Genomic DNA, 24,680 nt, shown 5'->3' with positions numbered 1-24,680 from the left:
TATTTTTTTCCCTGAAACTTTCCAATTTTCCATTAGTTTCAGAGTCTTTGAAATTTTGTTGAAGTCTCTTGCAGTCAAAATTTTTTTTTTTTTTTTGAGACATGATCTTGCTGGCTTTGAACTTACTGTGTAACCAAGGCTGGCCTCCAACTTGTGGCAATCCCAAATTGTAGAATTATGGGCATGTACCACCAGGCCCAGCAAGCATTCTCTTTTATAATAGATAATTTAAAGTCTTTATCAGATAATGTCAACAACTGTTATCTCGGCTTTGATTTTTTTCTTTTTATTGTCTCTTTCTCTGGTAAGTTAAAATTTTCTGAGTTCTTCATATTCCGAGTGACTTTGAAATTGTATTGTGATATTTTGAATATTATATCACATGACTTTGAGTCTTGAGAGTTGAAGACTCAGACGTGGAGAATGTGATTTTTGTTTTGGTAAATAGATGACTGAACTGGTTGGGCTCAGTCTGAAATTCCAAAATCCTTTCCATGAGCTGTGATCCCAATTTCACCTCAATTTCCAGTGACTTTGCATTTCTTCTAGAGTTGATGCCTGTATGTATACAGCCAGTGGTCAATCTGTATCCTTGGCAGTGGTCTGTTTGTTATTTGAGCTTTCATTGCCTTTGGGATATTCCTTCTTCTTAAGTGCAAGCCTTTACAGTTATGTGTGTCCTTCTGAGTACTGTTTTCACTGTATTCCACGAGTCCTGGTATACTGTATTTTAATTTTCAGTCACCTTAAAGTATATTCTAACTTCTCTTGTGAGTCTTCTCTGATCCACTGATTCTAACAGTAAGTTGTCACACATTGATGATTTCAAGTAACTTCAATTGTTTTAAAACTTGTTGAGACATGTTTGATGACCTGTGATATGCTGTCTTGGAAAATGTTGTATATGCCTTGACAAGAAGGTGTATTTTGCTGTTGTTGAGTAGAGTGTTTATTTGGTGTCTGCTAGGTTTGTTTGGCTTGTAGTATTGTTCAGGTCTTCTGTTTCCTTCATGATGTTCTGCCTAGTTCTAACATTAATGAGAGAAGTGAAGTATCCAATGATTATTGTAGAAAGTCTATTTCTCCCATAGATTTTCCAATTTTTGCTTCATATATTACAAGACTATAATCAGGTACATATATGATTATAACTGTTATAGTTTTGGGGAAGATTGATCCTTTTATCACTGTATAGTGTCCTTCTTTGTTTCCAGCAACAGTATTTGTCTTACAGACTACTTAGTCTGATATTAGTACAGCTATTCCAGTTCTCTTTCAGTTATTGTTGATGTGGAATATCTTTTTACATTGTCTTCCTTTCAAACCATATTTTTATAGCCAGGCATGGTGATACACACCTATAAACCCAGCACTTGGGAGGCTGAGGCAGGAGGATCACAGTGAGTTTGAGGCCAGCCTGGGCTACATAGTGAGGTCAAGGCCCATCTGAACTACACAGTGAACTACATAGTGAACCAAATCAGAGTTTTTTTTAAACTCTGAAGTGAATCTCTGGAAACAGCATATAGTTATACCATATTTTTTATATTCATTAACTGATTTGTCTTCAAGTGTGCTGATTCACTCATTTTTTCTTTCTTTTTTGTTTTTTGTTTTTTGAGATAGGGTCTCACTATGTAGTTGAGACTGACCTGGAACTCACTATGTAACTCAGGCTGGTCTCAAACTCACAGTGATCCTCCTGCCTCAGCCTCCCAAGTGCTGGGATTACAGGCGTGCACCACCACCCCTAGCAAGTATGCTGATTCTTTATTCTGCCTGCTCAAATCTGCTATTGAGCTTCTCTATTGAAATTCCCATTTCATTTATTGTGCTTCATAATGCCATAAAGTTATGAACTCTAGAGCTTACCCAAGGTGTTTGTGCATGCTTGTGCACACGCACGTGTGTGTGTGTGTGTGTGTGTGTATACATTTGGTGGGGGGCTTGATTTCTGCTTCTTATCAGAATTGCTAAGGTAGCAGAACAATATGAAAATGAAAAAAGCCAAAAAGCCACTCTTGGAATAAGGAGATGGTATCAAAGAATCATTTCACTTTATATTAAAGTGAATATGACCTCATTTTTCACTCCCCGATCTAGTAGGGCAAACAATTAATTGTTACGAATAATCTTTGTACTTCCAGTGTCTTGTCACTTCAACCTAAGATGACTCACAATCATGTCACTATTGCTTAAAAACACTAGACGTGTCCCATCACACTTAGGACAGTCCAAATTTCACTGCAGTGCTGGGTACGAAGGAGTGTGTAAAAGGGAAACCTTGTCGTCTCTATGGGTGACCCTATTCTGGATACGACATTTGACATTTCCTCATACCTTGTCAAATGCAATGTAAATGCGGCTTTGGGTCTTTTCTTCCAATTGCACAACAATTAACCTCTCCCTATAAAGATGTCTGTTCCTTATCTACAGAGCTTTTCATGTATCCCAGGCTGTCCTCAAACTCCTGCTGATCCTCCTGCCTCAGCCTCCCAAGCACTGGCATAGCAGGCATGTGCCACTACTCCTGGCCCCTTCCCTTCTTTTTGCCTCATCTTTTTCTTCATCCCTAAATTTGCTCAAGCATCCATCACAAATGTACCATTATCATGGAAATGAGAAAACTAAAATTCTCTTAGAACTTAAGCACCCCAAACACCACAGCATTTGATGAGCCCAGTTTGAGGAAAACCTATTGTAGATCTTGCAGCTGCTTTTGACATTTGTGAAGAACCAGATAAATGAAGATTGCCTAGATGATGTCAGGGATATCAGCCATTGGGTGTAAAATATGTTGCTTTTTTGGCTTTAGGTATTATATTTGCATGCTTTATTATATGAGTTTCAACATTTTGAAATATTTATTATACAAAATATGCTAATACTCTTGGAGACTTGAAATCACTTGGTCAACCACTGATAACCATTTTTCTAGGATGGCTAGTATTCAGCTCAAATGAAATATTTCTTTGAGTGATTAGCATAAAGTATGCTTTCTTTTATACAGTGACACTGATTTCTTATCAGATCTACTGCTTGCCATTTTCCCCCAATGGTTTCTGTATCCTGTTTTTGTATTTGTATTTCCTTGGAGATCATGTATGGGGATAGCTCCACTAGGTTTTCTATTCTTTTTTTTTTTTTTTGAGACTGGGTCTCACTGTATAGTTCAGGCTGGCCTTGAACTCACGCTGTAGTCTAGCCTGGCCCTGAATTCATGGCCGTGCTCCTGCTTCAGCCACCTAAGTGCTAAAATTATAGGTGTACACCACCATGCCCGGCCTTCCTAGGTTTCCATTCCACATGTGAGGTCGCATTTATCTCACAGCAAAAATCCTTCCATTCAAGAATATTTTAGAGAAGGGTACTTAGGCCAGTTTTCTAACCACCAGACACAAGGCTTCTCAGCTGTCAGGGCTGCAGAACACTTCCTGAGTGTTTGTCTTCTCCAGTGTTTTATATGAAAAGAAACTGTAAGCAAATGAAACCTATAAAACATCTGGGCCCACATTAATCATTCTCTTGTCTTCGAATCAAATTTTAAAGGCCACTTGATTTATGACACTATTTGTCCCGCCCTTAACTGCTTCAGGTGTCTGCCTACTAAAGGAGCATGGAGCCTGATTTATTTAATCCGGCAGTCCTGATTAGTAATTGCTGTGTCCGTTAACCCTTTCAGATTTCTCTCTGTTTGATTCAGAGATTCATAGAGATTGGTCTTTGAACTCCTTTGCTAGAAAGATGCTCTCCAATGCCCTAATCAGTCTCAAAATCTAGCTGTGTGTGCGTGTATTTATTTTTTAAATTAAGAATGTGCAAGAAAATGATACCAGATTAAAAACTGACATCATTTACTCTGACTCTTTTTGTCTGGTTGTTTGTATCTGAGGAAAAAACTGAACCTGTTTCTGACTAAACATGTCAACTGCAGGTTCCCTTTGCCATGTGCCCGTATTAAGGATGGAGTTACTCTTGCAGTTTCTCTTTGTCACACATTTGTCACCATGCATCGTTTATAAAACAGTGATAATCCCACTCACAGCATGATAGTGTGAAAGTTAATTGAAATTGTATATGTGCAAGTACTCCATGAAGTATAAATATTATACAACTGTCAAAAGACACACCGTGTGAAATAAGATATCATTACAAATCTTCTCTGCATTTTGGCATATACACTCTGAGGGTATTTGATTTTGAGTGTGATGCCCCCGAACCTGAAAGTGATTTAACAAAAACACCTTTTTTAGTAAAGGAAATAGAGATAACCCTTTTCATTTCATTTAAATAAAAGTAGGTACAATGACATGGAACAATGTATACAATATGAAGAAGCAATTTTTTTTTTTTTGGCGGTAGCAGGGATCGAACTCAGGACCTTGTGCTTGCAAGGCAGGCGTGGTGCTACTGAGCTAAATCCCCAGACCGATGTGTACAATATGTGGAACTTATGTAATAACTTCTGAGATTGCCTGGGCATTGTACAGACTCTCAGTTATTAAATTTAAGGTCCGATTTATGCTCTTATGGTAAGAGAGCTCTTTCTTAAGGACAGGACTTAAGACTTTTGGAATTCTGTACTAAGCCGTTTATTAAACTTTGTCTTAAGTGAAGCCATCTTTTCATGTGAAACAATCACCTTTCACCTGCAAGGCATCTCGTAAATTATACGGGAACGTTTCCTTAATGATAGAGTTAAATGTTCACATAAAAAGCATGACGTTAATAGAGCTAGGTCCAGTTCACGCTTGAAGAAACCCATGTTTCAAGATCCAATGGTATTCCACACAAGTTCTAAGAGTACTCCTACCCTATGATTTTATTCCAGATCATAAAGTTTTCTAATCCACTTTAAATTTTACATCCAGCTCTTTTAATTTCCATTTACTTCCTTATATAAGGCGGCCCTTTAAATTTAGTAATTATAGGGAGAACACCCAGGATAGAACCTTGTGCTGACTTGCAAAGTTTTTATATGTGAAAGACTGAACAAAGACTAATAAAGAAACAACAAGATTCAAGTATTAAATCTTCTGGCTTTCTCGTTCTTTGTAATAAACAACACACTGAGTAGTCACTAAAAGAATATTAAGCTGTCTGGGATTGTAGTTCTATGCTGCCTCACTGATATACACCCACACACATGGATGGACCTCAGATCTCCTGGGTTTCCAGAACTAAATAAATCTTTGGCTTCTGCTGGAAATGTTCACTTTCTATTCAGGCCAGACTCTATGGCCAGTAAGCAAAGCTTTTATCCTAATATTCTCTCTTCTATACTATATCCTATATCCTACATTCTCTCACCCTAACTTTGCACCTAATAGTGCCAGTCCCTAAACTTTCCTATCACTACCAGATCCCCGGGGATGGACAAGTGTCAGCCATGCCCGGAAGCAGTACAGTTTGCTTCTGCTGCCATGTGAGAGCACAGGCGTCTTTGTGATCTCTCCGCTGACTTGGCCTTCTTTGCCACTTCAGCCTCCCTGCCTCAGGTATGGCTCCTCCTTGCCTTTGGACTATAGGGCGTCACTCTTGAGAGTCATGGGGGCCACAGTGGCATGGCCCAGTACAAAGTCATGTCAATACATTTCAGTTGGTTCTTCATTAGTCTTGTTAGCAGTCCCTTGGTTAAGCACTTCCTGATAGTTTTACTCTAAAAATAAACTCACTGGACTTGGGTCCTCCCTGCTGACTTCATGACTACTATCTTGATTGAGATGGAGGTACTTTTAGCCAGTCTCATTTTTTTCTGTGTGACAGGATTTCCCATTATTATAATGCTCCCCATCTCTCCAGACCTTTATTTCTTCTTGAGGGGGGCTGTTTATCTGCTTGGAGTTTGGGGGCCAGGACACTGGCACGCTTTTCTTTTTCTCTTTGAAGATTAGCTGCCTGCAAAGAACATGGCTGTTCTTTATCTCAGTCACCTGGTAAGCTTAGTGGGGAGGCTAACTTCCTGTGGAAAATGAGGCTGCAGTGACTACTGCTGCCTGTGACTGAATGGGTGTGCCTAATTCCAGTGTGGGTTTTGCAAAAACTGAACCACTGTCTCTACCACAGCTTTTATTTATTTGTTTTTTTCTGGTACTGGGGTTTGAACTCGGGACCTCATGCTTGAGAGGCAGATGTGAGGTCAATGAGCTAAATCCCCAGCCTCCCAGAATTTTTATTATTAATAAAGCTGATTTTTTTAAAAAAAATTCTATCTGTGTGATGTCTGCATCTATCTCTGGTTCTCAAAATCAAATGAGGAACAAGCATGTCATTCATGGGGCACCTTAAAGCTTCAGTATTTAATTCCTCTCCTTCCCCATCTGCCAAGCAGTTTTGACTCCTATTACTGTACAAGATGAAGCCATTCAGCTGGGATCGTCACCCAGCATCTCTACCATCACTGTGTGCTTATATTTCTATGCCCCTTCTATCAGAGATGTTATCCACTTTCTAAGATTGATCTCTCTTCCACTTCCTCTTCTAGTTATTATCTTGTTCCTCTTATTTGGGTCTCTATTACCAGTCCCTTCCATTGCTAGTCATGGGGAGAGGGTGTCAAATAAGATTTCTAAGCCATGAATTGACACCCACAGGAAATTTAAGATGTTAACCTAGACTTGCAAATCTGATGCCCCCGCCAAAAAAAATCCCAGAAGGTTTTGGCGGAATCAGAATCTACTGTTATAGACTTGGCTAGTCTAACACTCACTATTTCTTAAATACGGGACAACTACATTTAAAATATACAGTGTATTGGGCCAGAGATTTGGCTCAGTGGTGCTGCCCCTGCCTCACAAGCACAAGGTAGAATTAAAAAAAAAAAGTATAAGTTGTAGCCTATGTATTTTGAAATATCAGACATAATAATGATTATGTAATAGAAGCAAAAGATATAAAAAAGCGACGAGGAGCAATATATATCACATTGTAAAAAATTTAAACTAATATTCTTATTATATTCAAATATTAAGTTTGATCCTGGGCTACATTAAAGCCATAAAAAAAGGAAAACACAATGGATAACATAATTTTCATTATTTAAGAAAAGGAAGTTAGCCACCCCTCCACCCAGCACACAAGAGGAGTTAGTGCTCCCCCTGTCCCCAGGGAACAAGAAAAAGAAGGCCTCTCTGAGGCCCCTAGATGAAAACTGAAGCCCACTGGAAAAGTGAAAAAAATCTGCACTAAATTCACACCACACCACCATCGTTGGTAAGTCGGAGGGACCAGCACCTCACATCAGAACCTGGATTAACTTCAGGGGAAAGACAGCTGGAACCTGCAGTAGAACCTTGCAGAGATCAACCCAGAAGGATGTCAGAGATCTCAACTGGCCTTGCAGACAGAAATCAGCCTGAACCTCAGGAGACAGCTACTGGCTTGCTGAGACTAATTAACTTAATCTGCACACTCCTGCCCATGTTGTTTGTTCTGTCAACAGGGGCATAACCTGAAAGAGGCCCTCTATTTCTATTTGTACTTTTTATTTTCAAAGTAATATTTTCTCTTGAATCATTTAAAAATTTTTATCTATCTTTTTCTGTCCTCAAATTATTTCCTTTGTTTTAATCTTCTTTTTCTTATCTTCTTTTCTCTCTCTCTCTCTCTCTCTCTCTCTCTCTCTCTGTCTCCCACCTTGATCTCCATTACTCTCCCTTTTTGTTCCTGTTTCCATCCTAATTCAAATTTATTTTCTTTCTTTTCTCTTTTTGTCTCTTTCTCCTTCTCTCAATTGCCATTAGTTTTAAAGGAAAGTGATTACAGTCTTTAGCCTCCCTATTGCTGTTAGTTTGTTCTGTTCCTCTGAATATTTTATTGTCCTCTCCTCTTCTATTCAACAGCTCCCTAGAGTTTGCATGATCTTCCTGTGTCCTCTGACCGCACTTCTAACCTTTCTCTCTCCTATCTACCCCTCCCTCCCCAACTCCTTCTATATCCCCATCCTGAAGGGTAAAGTTGCTATATTGAAGAGTTTACCAGAAGAGACCTAGAACAGCAAAAATCATTCTCGGCAACAGAGACATGGCAGGGGGTATCACAATTCCCAACTTGAAACTATAGTACAAAGCTACTGTGATAAAAGCAGCATGGTACTGGCAAAGAAACAGACCCGAGGATCAGTGGAATACATTAGAAAATGCAGAAACAACACCAGGCATACTCAGCTACCTCATCTTTGACAAAGGAGCCAACCATCCTCACTGGAGGAAAGATAGCCTCTTTAATAAATGGTGTTGGAAAAACTGGATTTCAACATGCCAAAGATTAGAACTAGATCCCTATCTTTCACCGTGCACTAAACTAAAATCCAAGTGGATCAAAGATCTAAATATCAAAACAGAAACACCAAACTTACTGGAAAGTACATTAGGTAAACTCTTGAAGACAATGGCATAGAAGACTGTATAAACAAATCCTTAGCAGCATGAGAATTTGCACAAAGAATCAACAACTGGGATCTCATTGTATTAAAAAGTTTTTGCAGTGCAAGAGAAATCACCAACAGAGCTAAGAGACAACCAACAGTGTGGGAAAAAATTTTTACCAGCTATTCCTTGGACAAAGGACTACTATCTAGAATATATAAAGAACTCCCCCCCAAAAAAAAATCAGACCCTCCCAAATACAAAGACCCAATTCAAAAACAGGCATCTGAAATGAACAGACATTTCCCAGACAAACAAGTAAAAGCAGCAATAAATATATGAAAAAATGTGCAACATCACTTGTCATTCCAGAGATGCAGATGAAAACAACACTTAGATTGCACCTTACCCCAGAAAGAATGGCTGCTATCAAGAAATCAACCAATAACAAATGCTGGCAGGGCTGTGGGGAGAAAGGAACTGTTCTCCATATTTGGTAGGAGTGCAGACTGGTGCAACCACTGTGGAAATCAATATAGAGATACCTCAAAGAACTAGGATTAGAGGTTCCATTTGACTTTGCTATCCCTCTACTGGGTATCTTTCCAAAAGAATCATACCACAGTGATATATGTGCACCTATGTTTATAGCAGCACAGTTCATAACAACTAACTGGAGACTGGATAAAGAAGAAGTGGTTTTTCTAGAAAATGGAGTACTACTCAGCCATAAAGAATGAGAAACTAGAAACATGTATAGCTAAATGGATGCACATTGAGGCCATACTCTTAAGTGAAATAAATAGGACACACTTGAGTAAATACCCAATAGTTTCTCGGGTGTGAAAAACTAAAAGTGTAAATAAGGTTCAAATGGTATAACTGAGAGTGTGAAATAGGAAGGAAATATCTAAAGGGGCAGTGGGAAGGGAGGGGAAAGGAAATAAGGGAAAAGAAAAAAATGTGAAAAAAGGAAAAAATGGAAACAAAGTCTTCGTAAATACGGAAGGGTGAAGGGAGTGAAGGGAGATAGGGGGATGGGGAAAAACAAGAACCAAGACCTGTCATGTAAGGGTACAAGATCCCAATGATGAATGTAACTGTATTGTTTGCTTTAAATGCACCAATCAACTTAATGGGTGGGGGAGAAAAGGAAGTTAAATATCTGACAAAGTTTTGTCAGGAAAGATTCTTTTGAACCTGATTGCTCTTGGACCAGTATAAGGGATTCTGAACCAGAGAGAACAACGGCAGATTTTCAGAGAGGACTCTGAAGCTCCAATTGAAATGGATAAACATTACTAGGTATTCGTCAAATACGATGAGGATGGAGTGTTCGGACTGACAAGTTCTACCTTGGTCGAGTGGGCAGAAGTCATCTATCAACTGTTCTCATCCTACTGGCCTTGGCCGTCATTGCCTGCTAGCACCCACCCTCATTTTGATGTTGCTGATATTAAGCATTTTTCCTGGCAATTATGGGTGGCACAATTCTTTGCATCTTGAGATTACTCCTTGCTTCTAACAGGAAAACCAATGTTTTGAACCTAGAAGGAACACAGGTTTGGAGTTTTTGTTTCCTCTTTTTTTCAGATATTCTTTGAGAGAACTGACTGAGGATGGGACAGAAATTTGCATTCAAATAAGAAGGCAGATTTCGAGCCACTCCTTCATTCAGAATAACCTGATTCTTGCTACATGAAGATGTACAAGATCTGGCAATATCATGGTGCGCAAAACCTAGACATAGTGCCTCTCTTCGTGGAGCTTAGGGCCCAAGGGTCCTGACCCAATCTAAGTTAGGAGGCAGTCAGAGAAGTTTTCCATAGGGAGCTGGCATGTGAGCAGAGACCCCAAGCATGAGCCTGATAGGAAAATGAGGTATCAGACAGAGAGATCAGCACATGCACAACCACAGTATCAGGAAGGACATGGTGCTTCGAGGAGACAAAAGTAGGCAAGGACAGAATACAGAGTTGGAGAAAGAGGATGGTCCAGAGTAAGGCTGGAGAGATGGTAGGGCCTTGTAAGCCAGAAGGCAGTGGACAAGGGGCTCAGGGCTGGATTAGAGATTGTACAATGCAACTTGGATTGAAAGAGAATGAATACAGAGGGCCAGGTAGGGGTAACTGTAGGAATGGAGAGCGAACATGATGGGAGCTTGTTCTGCTTTACTGGGTGGTGGCAGAAAGGGGAAGAAGTGCGTGGTCATGATTTATCTGAAAGGGGAGGGAAAAGAAAGTTGATGACTGTAAGTAGGAAGAGGGAGCTGCCACGATTGCCTACCAATCTCTGTCTTGCTGAACTAGCTCAAGGGTGATGCCATTCACAGAGCCCAGAGCACAGGAGAAGATGTCCAAGATGGAGAGCAGAGGTGTGAGATGAGCCCCCTAGGGGATCCCGGTGTATATACTCCGCTGCAGCCCTGTGTGGTGTTAACACTGGGCCATATCGCAAATCTCTTACTGAGAGACAAAACATTAACTCTTACAAAATGTTCACATTTTATGACAAAAATAAATGGTGCAGTTGTTAGAATTTTGTGTGCAATTTTCAAACATTAGGAGCAAGCCATGAATTTGGTTCCTACATAAAGGGATTTAATGTACCTTGCATGGAGGAGCATGACTAATGTGTGAGCGTCCTGTATGAACATGTTGGTAAGACTGAGTCATGTGAATCACTGGCTCAGGTCTGAAAAAGTATTCAGATGACAGGAGGGCAAGGAAGGGACCGATGCTGGCCTAACCAGATCCTGCCATCTAATGGTGCTGGTGCCACAGCAATGAGAGAGAGCAGGAAAATCACTAAATGGCAAATGGTGAGACAGAAAATAAAACTAATTCAATATAGAACAGAAGGTTAAAGAATTAACAAAACAGTCTGAAGGCTCAAAAGTCTGACTTTAAAAGTATGCATGCCTGTAATCCCAGCACTTGGGAGGCTGAGGCAGGAGGATCGCTGTGAGTTCGAGGCCAGCCTGGGCTACATAGTGAGTTCCAGGTAAGTCTCAACTACATAGTGAGACCCTGTCTCAAAAAACAAAAAAACAAAACACAAACAAAAAGTAATCATAGATGCCCAAGATTAGGTATAAATAACTAGTTTTTGTTCCATTCTGCCACATTATCCTTTTCTCCCTGGCCTGGCTAAGAGCGAAGGAAAGCTCCCCATCCCCAAACCTCCTTCTCTTTCTGTCTTCTACATTTACCTGTGAGTCAGCTAGACAAGGTCAACAAAAGGAAAGAGAAGGGCAGGAATGTGTTCCCATTACCACAGGGGATTTCAGCCAAGGAAAACAGGAAGTAGCATGTTTTTATTGCCCCGCACACTTTCATTCCTGTTACGTGAGCACATAACCCCAAGAGAAAAATGCAGTTTGGTAGTGACCTGATAGCCACATTCTTGGAACCTTGGGAAGAATGGTAAAAATCCAAACAATATTAGGGGCACAAAGAGCAAAACAAAACACAATTTCCATTGTAAATGACTGGCTGGGATTACATTCAAGTTAATGTCTAACTAAAAAGTAGAAAATTTAGATGATCTGCATGGTATAACGTATCTTACGAGGAAATTAACTTTTATATTTTGAAAGTTGGGAATTACTGTTAGAAGTCAAATAAAAGTTTCAAAGTTGTATTATAAACATTTCTTATGAGAGCCAAATAGAGGCACTCAATGTTTGTGGCTGGTTGGACTTCGTTGAATAATAAGGTAAATGGGCAGAAGGGGAGAGGGGCCACCTTCCAGAATCATTTCTCCTGTGGGTTGGAGCAGAGCCAAGGGCCTGGACATGCGCTGGGGAGACTTCGAGGTGTATTGACGAAGTCTGTTGCAATTGTTGGGACTCTTGATTGATGATCCCTTGCTGAAAGATTTTCTTGAAGTCCTACCTTGGTTTGTGTTTCTCAATATACATGTGTCTGTATTAGAAAGCTTTAATAGCTGAGTAGCTAAGGATATAAAGCTGGCTTAGAATCCTCCCTGACATTTATCCTCCCTGCTCATCCTTTCATCATATTGCTAAAGTCTTTTGAGCAATGTATTATCAATTATTAAGATCTTTAGCAAACATACTTTACCTTTGTAAAGCAATAAAGGCTCTCAAAAGTCATGATTTCAAAAAATGTAGATAGTGCCGGGCATGGAGGTGCACAACGGTAATCCTAGCACTCAGGGATTGCTGTGAGTTCAAGGACATCCTGAACTACATATAGAAAGCCTGTCTTTAAAAAAAAACACCAAAATATAGTGAAGATTGTTCCTGTCCACCCTTTGAGTTACTCTTTCGCAGCTCAAGAAAAGGCAAAACTGTGGTTCAGAAGATGTCATCATGTCTGTCCCTCTCTGAAACATCCACTGATTCACATACATGTGCGTTCATTCATTCAGCACGGCCAAGGGCAAGCGTGTGGATTATGCTGATTTTGCGGGGTGCTGGGAACGTAAAAGTGTCTGGAAGGCAAACCCCACCCTAACTGAGAGACCTGCAGCGGCCTCCCAGCCCCCACTCCCAGGACTTGCTCTCAGGAGGGCCCAGAGGAGGGAGCATTGACCTCAGCCCTGGGCGATCAGAAAAGGTGCGGCAGAGAAGCTGCGCGAGGCCGGCAGGAGAGAAGCTCGGACCTTGGCTGGCAAAGGGGAAATTGTGCCAAATGGGGAGACAGATAGCTTCCTGACGCTGCCTGCCTTCTCCGTTATGCAGAGCTCTGTGGTGCCGCCCCCGCGGGGCGGTCGGGGAGGAGAACTCTCGGCCAGGTTTGCGGGGGGCAGGGACTAATATTACTAAAAAATGTTACTCCTTTCTACCTGTCAGACATATTTCACCCCCTAGGAACTCACACTGTATGGGGAAACAACCAGTTAAAACCCCAAGCCTGAAAAACAGAACTTGGAGTGAATGCTGAAATGAACGTCAGCATCCCCCTGAGTAGGGAGCAGGGGCGCCAGGCCCTCCGGCCCGGCCTGGCAGAGCGCACCTCTCGCAAGTGACCCGGATGCGCTCCTCGCTGGACGACCGCTGCTCTTCCTCCTTCTCCCGGAAGTGCTCCTGCGCGCACTGCGCCTCGAAGTCGTGCAGCCGCTTCAGCTCCTCCTCGCTGAGGAACAGCTCTGCAGAGGGAGAAGTGTGGGCCGCGTGAACACAGCTCTCCGGAGCATCCACTCAGCAGCGTCACCGGGACTCTCACAGCCCCATTTCAGTTACGGGCCCTTCACCATTGGTAGACAGTTTCCTGACTGCACCACTTGGTTAATAGCCAATGAAGTCTGTCAAGGGCAGCAAGACAGCTTTCTACTGGAACGAACCGGCTCACTTTTTAACACAAAAAGAAAAAACAAACCTAAATTACATCTACTGGGAAAGTGAAATCAAGATTTTTCTGGAAAGCCCTTTGCGTAGGTTTTAGAGAGTTAAGTAGGTAGCATTATTTTCTCATTCATTTTAGAGGCAACGAGTGAAAACGATTTGAAAAGAACTTTGTATTTTTATAGAAAGGTATGTATACAAGAGATAGTAACGGCCTCCTCGGCTTCCGAACCCCATGAGCTGGACGTCCTCGATACTAATTACTAATAAAGTGTCAAGACTAGAAAAGAGCCCACAGAAAATAAGAAGTACTCCAAAAAGCACAGCAGTTGGAGTGTTGTCTTTTTCAAATGAGGAAGTAGTGAGACTTAGGTGAAGGTATCTGCTTGGAAAACAGCTTCTGAAATTAGCCCCAAATAAAAGAATGCAGGACGTACTCAACCCGCGATCCCGTTCTTCCTGGTCCCCTTCTCTTCGTGTCCTGAAGCGACTCCTGAGACGCATAATAAGTATATAGATATGGCTGAGGATGATCATCGGAGGGGGCAGCACAGGCCGGTCGTGAAACGTCATAATCAGTTGATAGCGCTGGAACTTCCACACTTGGTTGGAAATTGACTTTACTTCAAAGAAGGTGTTGCTTTAAAAGGAAAACATTTCCACAGTTGGTTATATCATTTTTATTGTGATTTCCTAGAGCAATCAAGTCATAGTGAAATATGACAACATCACAAAATGGCCTTTAGTCTAGTTGATACCGGTTCCTTGATCACCTGCTGTTTTGTCTGTTTATCTACCAATGGGTATTATCTCAGCTCAATGGCATTTCACTCATGTAAGTAATTAAGAGTTAAGTATGTTAAATTGATAGACTCTATTTTCTTGACAAGCCACACCATAGTCTACTGGTTCATATGCTCAGGAAATTTGATTTTGTTTATGTAAATGTGTATGTACTAAGCTTTTGGAAATGTAAGAATTTCAACTCAAACAACTAAATGAGTACTTTTCTGTAATGGAACTGATTAATCATTGAACATCTTGATTGAAGGTGTGTTATTTTGGATGTGAGTTAGGCACAATCAGTTTTAGCTTCCAACAGGAGGTAGTAAACAAAAGTTTGCATTAACTGCAAACACCGGGACCTTAGGAAAGCCTGTTCTAGTCCAGGGACTAGTTTTCCCACCTCTCAAGCCAGAAGTTGGGAACAGGTTCTCTCCTGTCCTTTGCAATTCTAAGATTTTATATTGCTCTGAAGGATCTCTTTCCCTCATAGTTTTCATCTTAAAGGCTAAAATATTTTTTAACATTTATTAAGCATGATCAACATAATCAACACATCACACAGATAGGCAATTTATATAAGAAACTTGATTTAATAATTTAAATTTATTTCAATTTCCCTAGGGCCATTTTCTTTTATATTTTATAAATGAAAAAATGTATTTTATATAATGTCACAGTAATAGTGACAGTGTTTGAAATTGAGATTGCTTTCTGTATCTCTGATAATAAATGAAAAGCAAACTTGATCAAATATTCTCTGCCTCAGAACACTTTGAACAAAAATATTTTCATGAGAGTTAAATATTAACCATGATTAAATTTAAATGTATCAAAATATCAACTTCTGAATTATGAATATATTCAGGCTGATTAAGGTTGCACCAAAAAAGACACAAAAATTCTACCCATTTAAAAGCCCTCAGTGAACTTCTCCGTGAAGATACAGCAGATGAGAGATTTCTGAGATTAAACTGAAAATCAGTAACAGCGTGAATAACAACCACAGGACCGTCAGCCGTGATGCATACTTGAAAACAGCGATCAGAAGGTTGACCAGAAGGATGTTGGCTACTAGCAGATAGCAGGCCATGAGAGCAGGTGTGAGCCAGGCGCCGGGGATACAGGGAGGCAGCCGCTTGCCGTCCTCGTCATAGAGGTTTTCACCACAAGGGGCTGAAAGAAAAGTTCATCTTTTTGTGCTTCCTTTTCATAGTGAAAAGAATAATATCTGTTGTACATGTTGTTAACATTTTTAATGTGATGAAGAGCATCGATTCATACAAAGAAGATGGTTTTAAAAAAATCTCACGTCTACATTCAGTCACTCTTAGTTTGTTATATTTGTATACATTTTCCCATTTCTTTATTGTTTTTCTTGTATAAAAGTTCTTAGTGATTAAACAGAAGTCTAAAATCTATCTTGATGGTGTCTTCCTATTTTGCTCTCTATTAGAAAGTTATCATATCTTTTAGTTATTTAACATTAGTTTATGTTGTCTTCTAGTTGCTCCTTGGTTCCATTTGTGCACTGAGTTTGAAAATAAGGTGTGGGGTGGGGAGCCTCACTACTCTCTCACATCAACTGTTTTGGGACCATGTTTGAAAAATAATCTTTCTCCTTCTGCTCATTTGAAATGCCACTTTGATCACAGGAGATCTATTTCCCAAAGGAAAAAGTAGGATCGTTTCAACATTGAGTTTATAGTCATCTTACTTTTTACTCGCAGTTTTAAGAAGTATTGACACCAGAAAACAGAAGTCATATTTGAAAACAATATAACACTCTCAGTATCCAGCTAGAGGGAAGACTACTTAATAAATACATTTCATGAACTAAAATAATCAATTCCATGCAACTTACGATTAATTTCCATGGCGTACACTATACAGTGATCGGAAAGCAGGAATGTTGTTTGGTTTTGATAGGAGGGGAGGAAAAAAAAAAGATGATAGTTGAGAGAAAAGTAAAACAAATGATCTAACAACACAAGGACTATTTTTTTGTCTAGAAATGCAAAAACTTCAAGCTTGAGATTCACACATTCACACTTAGAAACAATGCTGTTTGTTTAGAAGAACTGTACATATAATTTATTAATCCTATGAAAAGTATTTCATGAATACTTATTTCACCACATGTCATAAGCAATGATAAAAGCTCACTAGTTAAAATTATTGTGAAAAAGATTTGATTGTGACCTGCAGATGATCATTTTAACTTACAGGCTGATAAGTATGTTCCAACACAAAGATCTCATCAACACAAATAGGTACAAAATTGTTATGCAATATATCAAGAATTGAAAGCCAATATTTGACGGTGTTACCGAACATAGTTCTAACGTTTCCCTTTATCTTCTCTGGTTATTTAATTTTTAAAAGATAACTAAAATATTACAGCCTATTTCTGGAGTTCAGGAACTCTTAAGGAAATACGTATGTTTACTTAGGGTAATCTACTCTGAAATCAAATCAAGTTTTTATGTTCTGTTTACTGACCTACAAACACATCTAATAGTTGGCTATGTGATACCTGTAAAAATGTGTTGAGAATCATGAAATAAAAGCTAGAAAGAATGTAATGTGTGAAGCTGTTATTAGTCTAGCCTAATAGAAATCCTGACCAGCCTTGTGATTCCTAAGGGCAGTGGAAGTTCAAACCTTATATTGACAAACAGAAGAACTCTGAAAGCAGCACACACATTGTTTATATCTGATGCTTTATGATAAAGCACATCATAGAAATGACAGTATTGGTACTGATATGAGAATAGGGCTAAAGTACCATGTTCACGAGTGGAGCCTTAACTGTCCTGGTGAAATGGGTACAAAAGCATTTGAGTTTCCCATCTCTATGGCACAGTGACCCACAGCTCAGATAGTGGGAGAGCTAGGGTCTCTGATTCCCAGAAACCCATACAGGATTGTGCCTCCTTTCCTTTCCCTGCCTCCAGATTATTGTTCACAGTAAAAAAAAAAGTAGCACTATTGTGTATATCTGTTGAATGATCACATTGGGCACCATAAATATTTTAAGTTATTATGTGTTAGTTAAAAAATAAAATACTGAAAAATAGCACCGGAAGTGAAGAAGGCGTAGATATCCAGGTGGAAAATGGGCTTTGATGGCTAGAAGACAGGAGACATGAGTACATCTGTTCGCACTGTTTTATTCTACTGAAATAACACAACTGTTTTCTTCTTAGAGTAAAAACTGAGATGAGGAAAAACTAGGATATCAGCCTTATAGTATACTCTGTAAATCTGACAAGAGAAGTGAGACTCAGAACTCTAATGAATGACTTTTAAAGTAAAAGCAATGACTGATGTCTCAAAATCTACATTCTATATTCTATTCTTAGTTCTTCATGAAGTAATTCGATGCCTGTGGCACAATGGAAAATACTTTATTTCCAAATTAATGTGTGCTCTTCCATTAATCTGGAACTGATCATCTGTCTCAGAAGCAGGGAAGAGAATCTTACTATGAATTCTATTCTTACGGTCTATCTGGTCTGCAAACACTTCTCCGTAGATCATCCAGTAGGGCATGTAGAAGATGTTTCGGGCCAGTTTCCAGGAAGGCTTCTCCTCCGGGTGTAAAATGGCCTGACGGGCTACTCCGAAACTCATCAGCACAACTAGCATGATGACCACGAAGTACAGCATGTCGATCATCTGAGTGGAGAGATCGGAGATCTCTTATTATCTTGACTCATGGACCCAATTCATATGGGCTCCTTAAAGACTTCACAATTACTCTTTTAATCAAGATTAAGAAATCTTACTTTCTCTTCTTTCCTTCTCATCCACAGGCTACTAGTTTTTCTTCTCCATGTAGTGCCTTCATCTTATTCTACAGCACTGCTGGCCCCTCATTTGCTCCTAATCCTTGTTTCTCCTCCACTGTTGCCTGCTGTTAGGATTTGGATCTGGACAGTGCCCCAGAGGCCCATGTGGCAAATGTTTGGCCCCCTGGTGGCACTGTTGGGGAGCAGTGGAACCTTTGAGAGGGGGGTCCTTGAAGGAGGTCCATAGGTCATGGAGGATGCGCCTCTGAGGGGATTGTAGGACCAGAACCCCATCTTCTCTCTTGTTTTTGCTCCCTAGCTTGTGGGTTTGCTTGGTCAAAGCTCTTGTGTGTTCCCTTGCCACAGACCCGAAGAAACAGGACCAATTGATCATGGACCAGAACCCTTAAAACCATGAATCACAAATCCTTTTCTTCTCTTTTTTTGGGATGCTCAGGATTGAGCCACCGGCTTTGTGCATGTTAGGCAAATGCTTTCCACTAAACTACATTCTCACCCCTTTATTTTATTTTGAGACAGAGTTTCACTAAGTTGCCTGGGCTGGCCTTGAACTTATGACCCTCATGCTTTAGCCTCCCAAGGAGCTGGAATTACAAGCATGTGCCACTGCACCCAGAAAACCTTTTATAAGTTGAATTTTGCTGTAGTGACAAAAAGTGGACAAATATGCCCTTAAACAGATGTTCCTCTAGTAACTACAATTACCAATTGGGAAGAACTATGGGGAAAGATGGAGTAAGGAGAAGTTGCACCTAAGTCGGTAAAAGGATAATGAATTAAGAGTATGCACCAACACTTATCCATTGTATAAGTGGGTGACATTCTGGTTACTGTGGATATTAAACTGGTATAATTCATAATTTTGAACATGCCCGAGCATAAGGGCTTTTACTGGAATTGACTAAACCATATTTTCCCCCTAGCTCAAAGCTACTTGCCCTAGAAAGAGTTATTTATTTATTTATTTTTGAAACCAGTCCTAATGCTGGGGTTATTTTAGGTAGTATAAGGATGATTGGTTGGGTCATGTTCATTTCATAGTCTATGATCTGTTCGGGAGTAATTGCTTCCATGATTTTATCTTAGCCTAACCACAAGAAGTACCAGTGTCCACTCTAGGGCAGTGACCATGAGTCGAAGAGTGGAGTACAGGTAGGGGAAGGGCCCTGGGATCCTTTATTTCAGGCTTCTACTACAGTTTAGGATTTTTGCCATAAAACACTCTGAAGTAGATGTAACCTCACAGAATTTAAAATCTAGGTCCCTACACCAAAGAATGCTGAAAATATGTTTCTAATCACCAAGATGTAAATATTTTGAGATATTTTATTTTGCCACTAAATTTCTGTTGAATCAAAAAACTGCAGTTCTCTTTTATTCCAAGAAGGTGAAACAAACTCTTATAAAAGTTGGAGATATTTTTCTCCTATTTTACTGTCAAAATACCCTCATTGGTAATAAATCAAAAAGAATTAAAGAATGAAATTAAATGATCATGTTACAGTTGAAATATGGCATCAAAAAATCATGGTAGATATTGATCTATACGTATATGTATAGGAATGTGTAAGCATATATAGTGGGCTCTCAGCTCATGTTTTCCCATTAGATTTTATTGTTATCAATGTGCTAGAAAACTACATGGCTTAAAACAAAGAACAATTCCTATAAGAAACGAGCTGCAAAGGAAAAACCAAACGTTAACCACAGCTAAAATATTTCCGGCTACTCGTGGGGCATCATTACTAACCATCTTCCCAATCATCATCACATAGGGTCCCAGGTACTTGTTGACACCAAAGATGTCCAAGACGCGGATGTACCAGAGGATAATGTCCACACAGTAGATAACCCGGCCATAGCCCATGTATGGCTGGTTCTGTAGGCGAAGGATTGCGCCAATCATAAACATGGAAATGGCCACAAGATCAGTGATGTTCCAATACTCCTGAAGCCAAACTTTTATCTTTTGGCTGAGTTTCCCTGGTTCTGACATGAGGATCTGAAAACAAACCCCAAGGAACAATAAGCTGAGAGCTTCTTATTGGAAGCTTTGTCTTCTCAAATCTCAATAAGATAAGATTTGTGGAACATTCCAGGGCATCTGATCCCTTTCCTGCTCAAAGCCTCCAAATGTTCACAGGCAGAGAGATATCTAGAAAGGGAAATTCCATAGAATCCTCTGTATTCTTAGATCCAGGGTTTCATAAACTATCAGGAAATGCCTTCTGAATTCTTTCCTTCTGGCTATAATTAAAGCAGCTGCCTTTTGATTTCTTTTCTAATTATTGGACCCATGCCTGTTGGCTCACATTCCAGACTTGTACAGGAGGAAAACTCTAGAGTCCTCCTATGACTCCTAGGTGGTCCTAGTGGGGTAACCTAGCTGGTGGAGACATCAGAACAGGGCTAGGAGAAGTTGGTTTGCCAAAATTCCTTTGCAACTTAAGAGAAGTCAGAGGGAGGTTGAACCAGATTTTCCCCTACTGGAGATACTATCCTTTCAAAACCATAACTGATTAAGACGAGACTTCCACAGATTAGAGAAAGTATTTCAGAAAGCAGCATGCCCCATCTTGCATGGAGCCCTCCCAATGAGCACAGCAACAATGCTGTGCCAGGTGGAGCCCTTTAGTTCTGGAGACTGGGGGTGGAGCTCAGGATCCCAGGTGCAATGGACAGTCACTGTATATCTGGCAACAATGGAATTTTACTACTTTAACAAGCTATGCATTCTGAGGAAGTCTGCTCTGTCTTCTATATCTGGGGGACAGGCTTTTGGGGGAAAGATTTTGCTCAGCATAATCATGAAGATAAGGCAGACTACTTGGGAATTTCCACTTGTAGCATCCTCAGGAATTGAATGGAGCCTGGCTGGGAAAGAAGACAGTCATAGAAAAAAATAAGTTGTGCAGTTTTGGATTTAGAACTCTTGGTTCTCAAGCTCTCATGAGACAGATGGCATCAAACTCCTTCTGCCTAATGAGGCCACCAGTCATTTTCCAGTTCAGCGAGAGGGTCAACAGTAATTGCAGAACAAAAGCATTGATTCTGTATCAGTTGGAGAAAGGTTAGGAAAGCTTGCTGTATACTTTTTCAATTCAAATGTTATGTTTTTTGGGTACAAGCATTCTCTTTATAGGTTAACATAGAGAATTCAAACTTGTGGATGACATTAGAAAGAGTAATACCTGGACCCTATTCCCTCAGACACCTAAAGAAATGGCCTTCTTGGGATTCTATTTTAATCTTAAAACCTCTGTGATGTACAGGTCGTGTGTGATAAGACAGTGTCTCTTCTTGTTCAACGCTTAGTGGAAATGCTCATTTGTAGCAGATGCTCTGGGTCCTGACTGGGTCACTGAAGCTGTTCACCAAGGGTGCATGCCCATCTCATCGCCTTTGGGTGCTGCCATCAGGCCCACATCTGTCCTTGCTGGGAAGTTTGCCCTTCACCATTTGGATCTAGCTCTCTGGTGTGTGCCAAACAACTAATATGAATCTTAAACTCCATTCCATTCTTTCAAAGGGGGACAGTTTCTGAGTGCTGAACCTACTTAACCCTGTAGGGTCAGGTTACAGACAGCTTCTAACTGAAACCACACTGCACTCAGCTCCTTCCCTTCTCCTGGCCTGTGTCTTTTGTTTTCTCTCACCAAGAAAACTCTTTCCATAAACCTCCTGCACAGGAGCCCAAGTGTGCAGTATGCAAGTGCACAGTGCTAGCCAAAGTTCCAGGTTAACAGCAAAACTGGAATCCTATGGCCCTCTGTTTTTAGTTTCAGGTCCCAGAAAACTGAGCTACAGTTGTACCCACTTGTAGTAACTGGCTTATTCCAAGTAGCTAATGGCAGGTGCAGATACTTTTAGGTGCACTCTGACCTGTTTTTATTATTAAATGTCATTTATTTTGCTTTGATTTTGAAGTTCAAATGTAGTTGGAAGGAGAGCGTGTGTACATCTGAGAGAAGAGACCAGAAGAAACGGGATGGAGCTACTTCAAACGGCAAGTACTGTGGCACTATCATTTTCATGAAATGCTTTTGCAAGAAAAACTGGAAAAGGAGTAATCACCTCACGTATTTTCTCTAGCGCCAGGCTCACAATGTAGGAGATGACAATCCACTCCTGGGGAGAGGGCCAGCCATCCATCCGCACCAGGATGACATAATTAAATAGCAGGAGATAGCCCAGGTATGATATCTGGAAAAAAGACAAGCTATGAGTTGTGTCCTGGGGAACAACCCAGTAATCAGGCTTTTGAAACTGTTTTCAGGTCGATGTGTTCTTTAAGAGGAATTTTTGTTCCCAACTGGACTGGCTTAGGTAGAGAGCCGCCAGGCAGATTAGAGGCATTTTGTATGTTAGCAGGATACAGGACGTGACATTTCATTCTCTAGGTGAAAATATATTTGTTGGTGTTATCATCTTCATAGGGGAAATTATGAAGTTGCAAAAATTATGAAACAGGGAAATTTTTATTTATTTAAAACATTTATTTGTATATGTTTGTGATTCACAGTGATTACTACATAAGGAAATTTAAAAAATTATTAGTACACATTGCAGTGCATAATGTTAGCATTTATCTTAAGGCGTAGGTCTATGTACTTAACATATCTTAATATCTTTGTTCCTCTTCCCTTCCTCTCCTTATTTCCTCCCTCTGTCCCTGGGTGGCCTTCTCATTTGCAAAAGATCTAGCTCCTTGTTTCTTATTGTCTGTCTTTTATTTTGTTTTATAAAAATACTTATACTTTGGGAAAAACTTTTAATAGTTTGCTGGTGTGTCTTCTACATTTTTGGAAATTGGAAAAATGTTACTTATTCCTCCCTGCCTCACAAAGTCCTCTCTTGACTCTCTCTACTACTGATGGGTGGTCAGAACACATGTGGATCAATCACCTGCTCAGGCCAATGGTGCTGACCTGAGAGTGCCCGCAGTTACAGTGACAAGCCTCATATTGGTTAGGCAAGAGCAGTTCCCTAACTTTTTGGTAGGAAAGGAAAGGCCTTGTACCCAGATCCCCATGTCCCACCACTTCCTCCCCAGTCACTGGTGGAAACTTCTTCTCATGGGCTATGGCTCAGACTTCATGAGAAATATCGTGCCTTCTTCTCCATCCTGACATAGGTGCCAAAGTACTGTGTGTCTCGCTACACCTGCTGGGATTGCCTGCATCTGGACTAGTTTCCCATAAAAACACTCCATCTGCTCTTACTTCTTCTGCTCTTATCACCAGTGAGTCACACTCTCGGCTGGTGGAGCCCTGAATACCAGAGGAGGCTGGAGAGGGACTGTGCAGCTCAGTTTGGTGAACACTGCAGAACACAGAGATTTTTATTTGCTTCCCTATTCTAGGAGTTCATGATCTAAGTTTGGCCAAGCTATAGCTTTGATATAGCCCAAAGGACCCTGTGTTACAGGCCTGTTCCTAAGTCCACAGTGTTACTGGCAGGTGGTGGGACCTTCTGGGGTGGGGCCTAGTGGGAGGAAGTTAGGTCACTGACACTGTGCCCTTGAAGGGGATTATGGGCCCCGCCCCTTTTCTTGTTCTCTTTCACTCCCTGGCCATGAGGGAGTGGTTTTGCTCAGACATGCAACACCTTGTCATGATCTGCTGCTTTGCTGCAGGCCCAAAAGCCACATGGTCAATTGTCATGGACTGGACCCTCCTGAACGGAGCACCTGAAAAAATCTTTTCTCTTATTGGTTGACTATCTCAGGTATTTGCTACATGAAGGAAGCTGACTGATGTAAGCCTTATCTTTTTGATTACCCCTAAATTTAATGAAAAATAGGGTCTATGAGTTTACTCTTTAATTCACTATTTATCTTTGTTAATTTTAAAGTCAAACGGTAGTTCCCTAAGTTTGTATTACTCAAGGGATTTAAGAATCTTTCTTCATAAGCAAACATAATGTGACTAGTTTATGAAATGATGCATTTCAGGATGACCATATTCCTGAATATGTATAAATATATGACAAGGCACTTAGATCCAATTCTAGTTAAAGATCTCAAGTACTCCCAGTTATGTTTTCATAATTCATTTTAACACAGTGAATTTTAGGCACCTTTTCAAGGCCTTCAAATTTTTTTTCGTTCCCACATATCTTGGTATTTGAAACACACTGAATGGCAAATGCTAAGGAGGAAGCCTTACTGTGTAAAACCAGAACTTGACAATGGGCGCATTGTAGAATTCACAGATCTTTGCTCCAATAGGAATACTCTTTTGCTTTTTGTGTTCATTCTCTTCATCCCCCTTTCTTGAGCTAGCATCTGCATTTGCATCCTGGAATACAGAGAACAGCATATGGCAGGCAGGTTGCTAAGTGGGAAATGCAGCACCCCAGTGCACAGGCACCTTTAAAAGGGTGACATTTAAGCCCGTGACACCC

At 40.4% G+C, this 24,680-nt stretch overlaps 1 protein-coding gene across 2 annotated transcripts in view; it reads right to left on the bottom strand.

Annotated features, from left to right (window-relative positions):
* Trpm1 (transient receptor potential cation channel subfamily M member 1) overlaps positions 1–24,680 on the bottom strand; it is a 96,256-nt gene that overhangs the window by 7,209 nt on the left and 64,367 nt on the right. Inside the window, exons 19-26 of one of the 2 annotated variants that reach the window (XM_010638223.1) lie at positions 24,443–24,574; positions 22,350–22,478; positions 20,026–20,277; positions 17,967–18,141; positions 16,325–16,345; positions 15,492–15,636; positions 14,115–14,317; positions 13,349–13,481 (exon numbers count right to left, since the gene is read on the bottom strand). In XM_010638223.1, the coding sequence (XP_010636525.1) occupies positions 13,349–13,481; positions 14,115–14,317; positions 15,492–15,636; positions 16,325–16,345; positions 17,967–18,141; positions 20,026–20,277; positions 22,350–22,478; positions 24,443–24,574 (1,190 nt within the window). Of the gene's footprint in view, positions 1–13,348; positions 13,482–14,114; positions 14,318–15,491; positions 15,637–16,324; positions 16,346–17,948; positions 18,142–20,025; positions 20,278–22,349; positions 22,479–24,442; positions 24,575–24,680 lie in introns of both variants that reach the window. The other variant, XM_010638222.1, reaches the window with a different exon arrangement.

The sequence above is a fragment of the Fukomys damarensis genome, unplaced genomic scaffold, assembly GCF_012274545.1.
Source record: "Fukomys damarensis isolate Sample0158 unplaced genomic scaffold, DMR_v1.0_HiC HiC_scaffold_7, whole genome shotgun sequence".
NCBI classification, from domain to species: Eukaryota; Metazoa; Chordata; class Mammalia; order Rodentia; family Bathyergidae; genus Fukomys; species Fukomys damarensis.
Note: the sequence above shows the minus strand (reverse complement) of the source record. Positions and strands in the feature narration are given on the sequence as shown.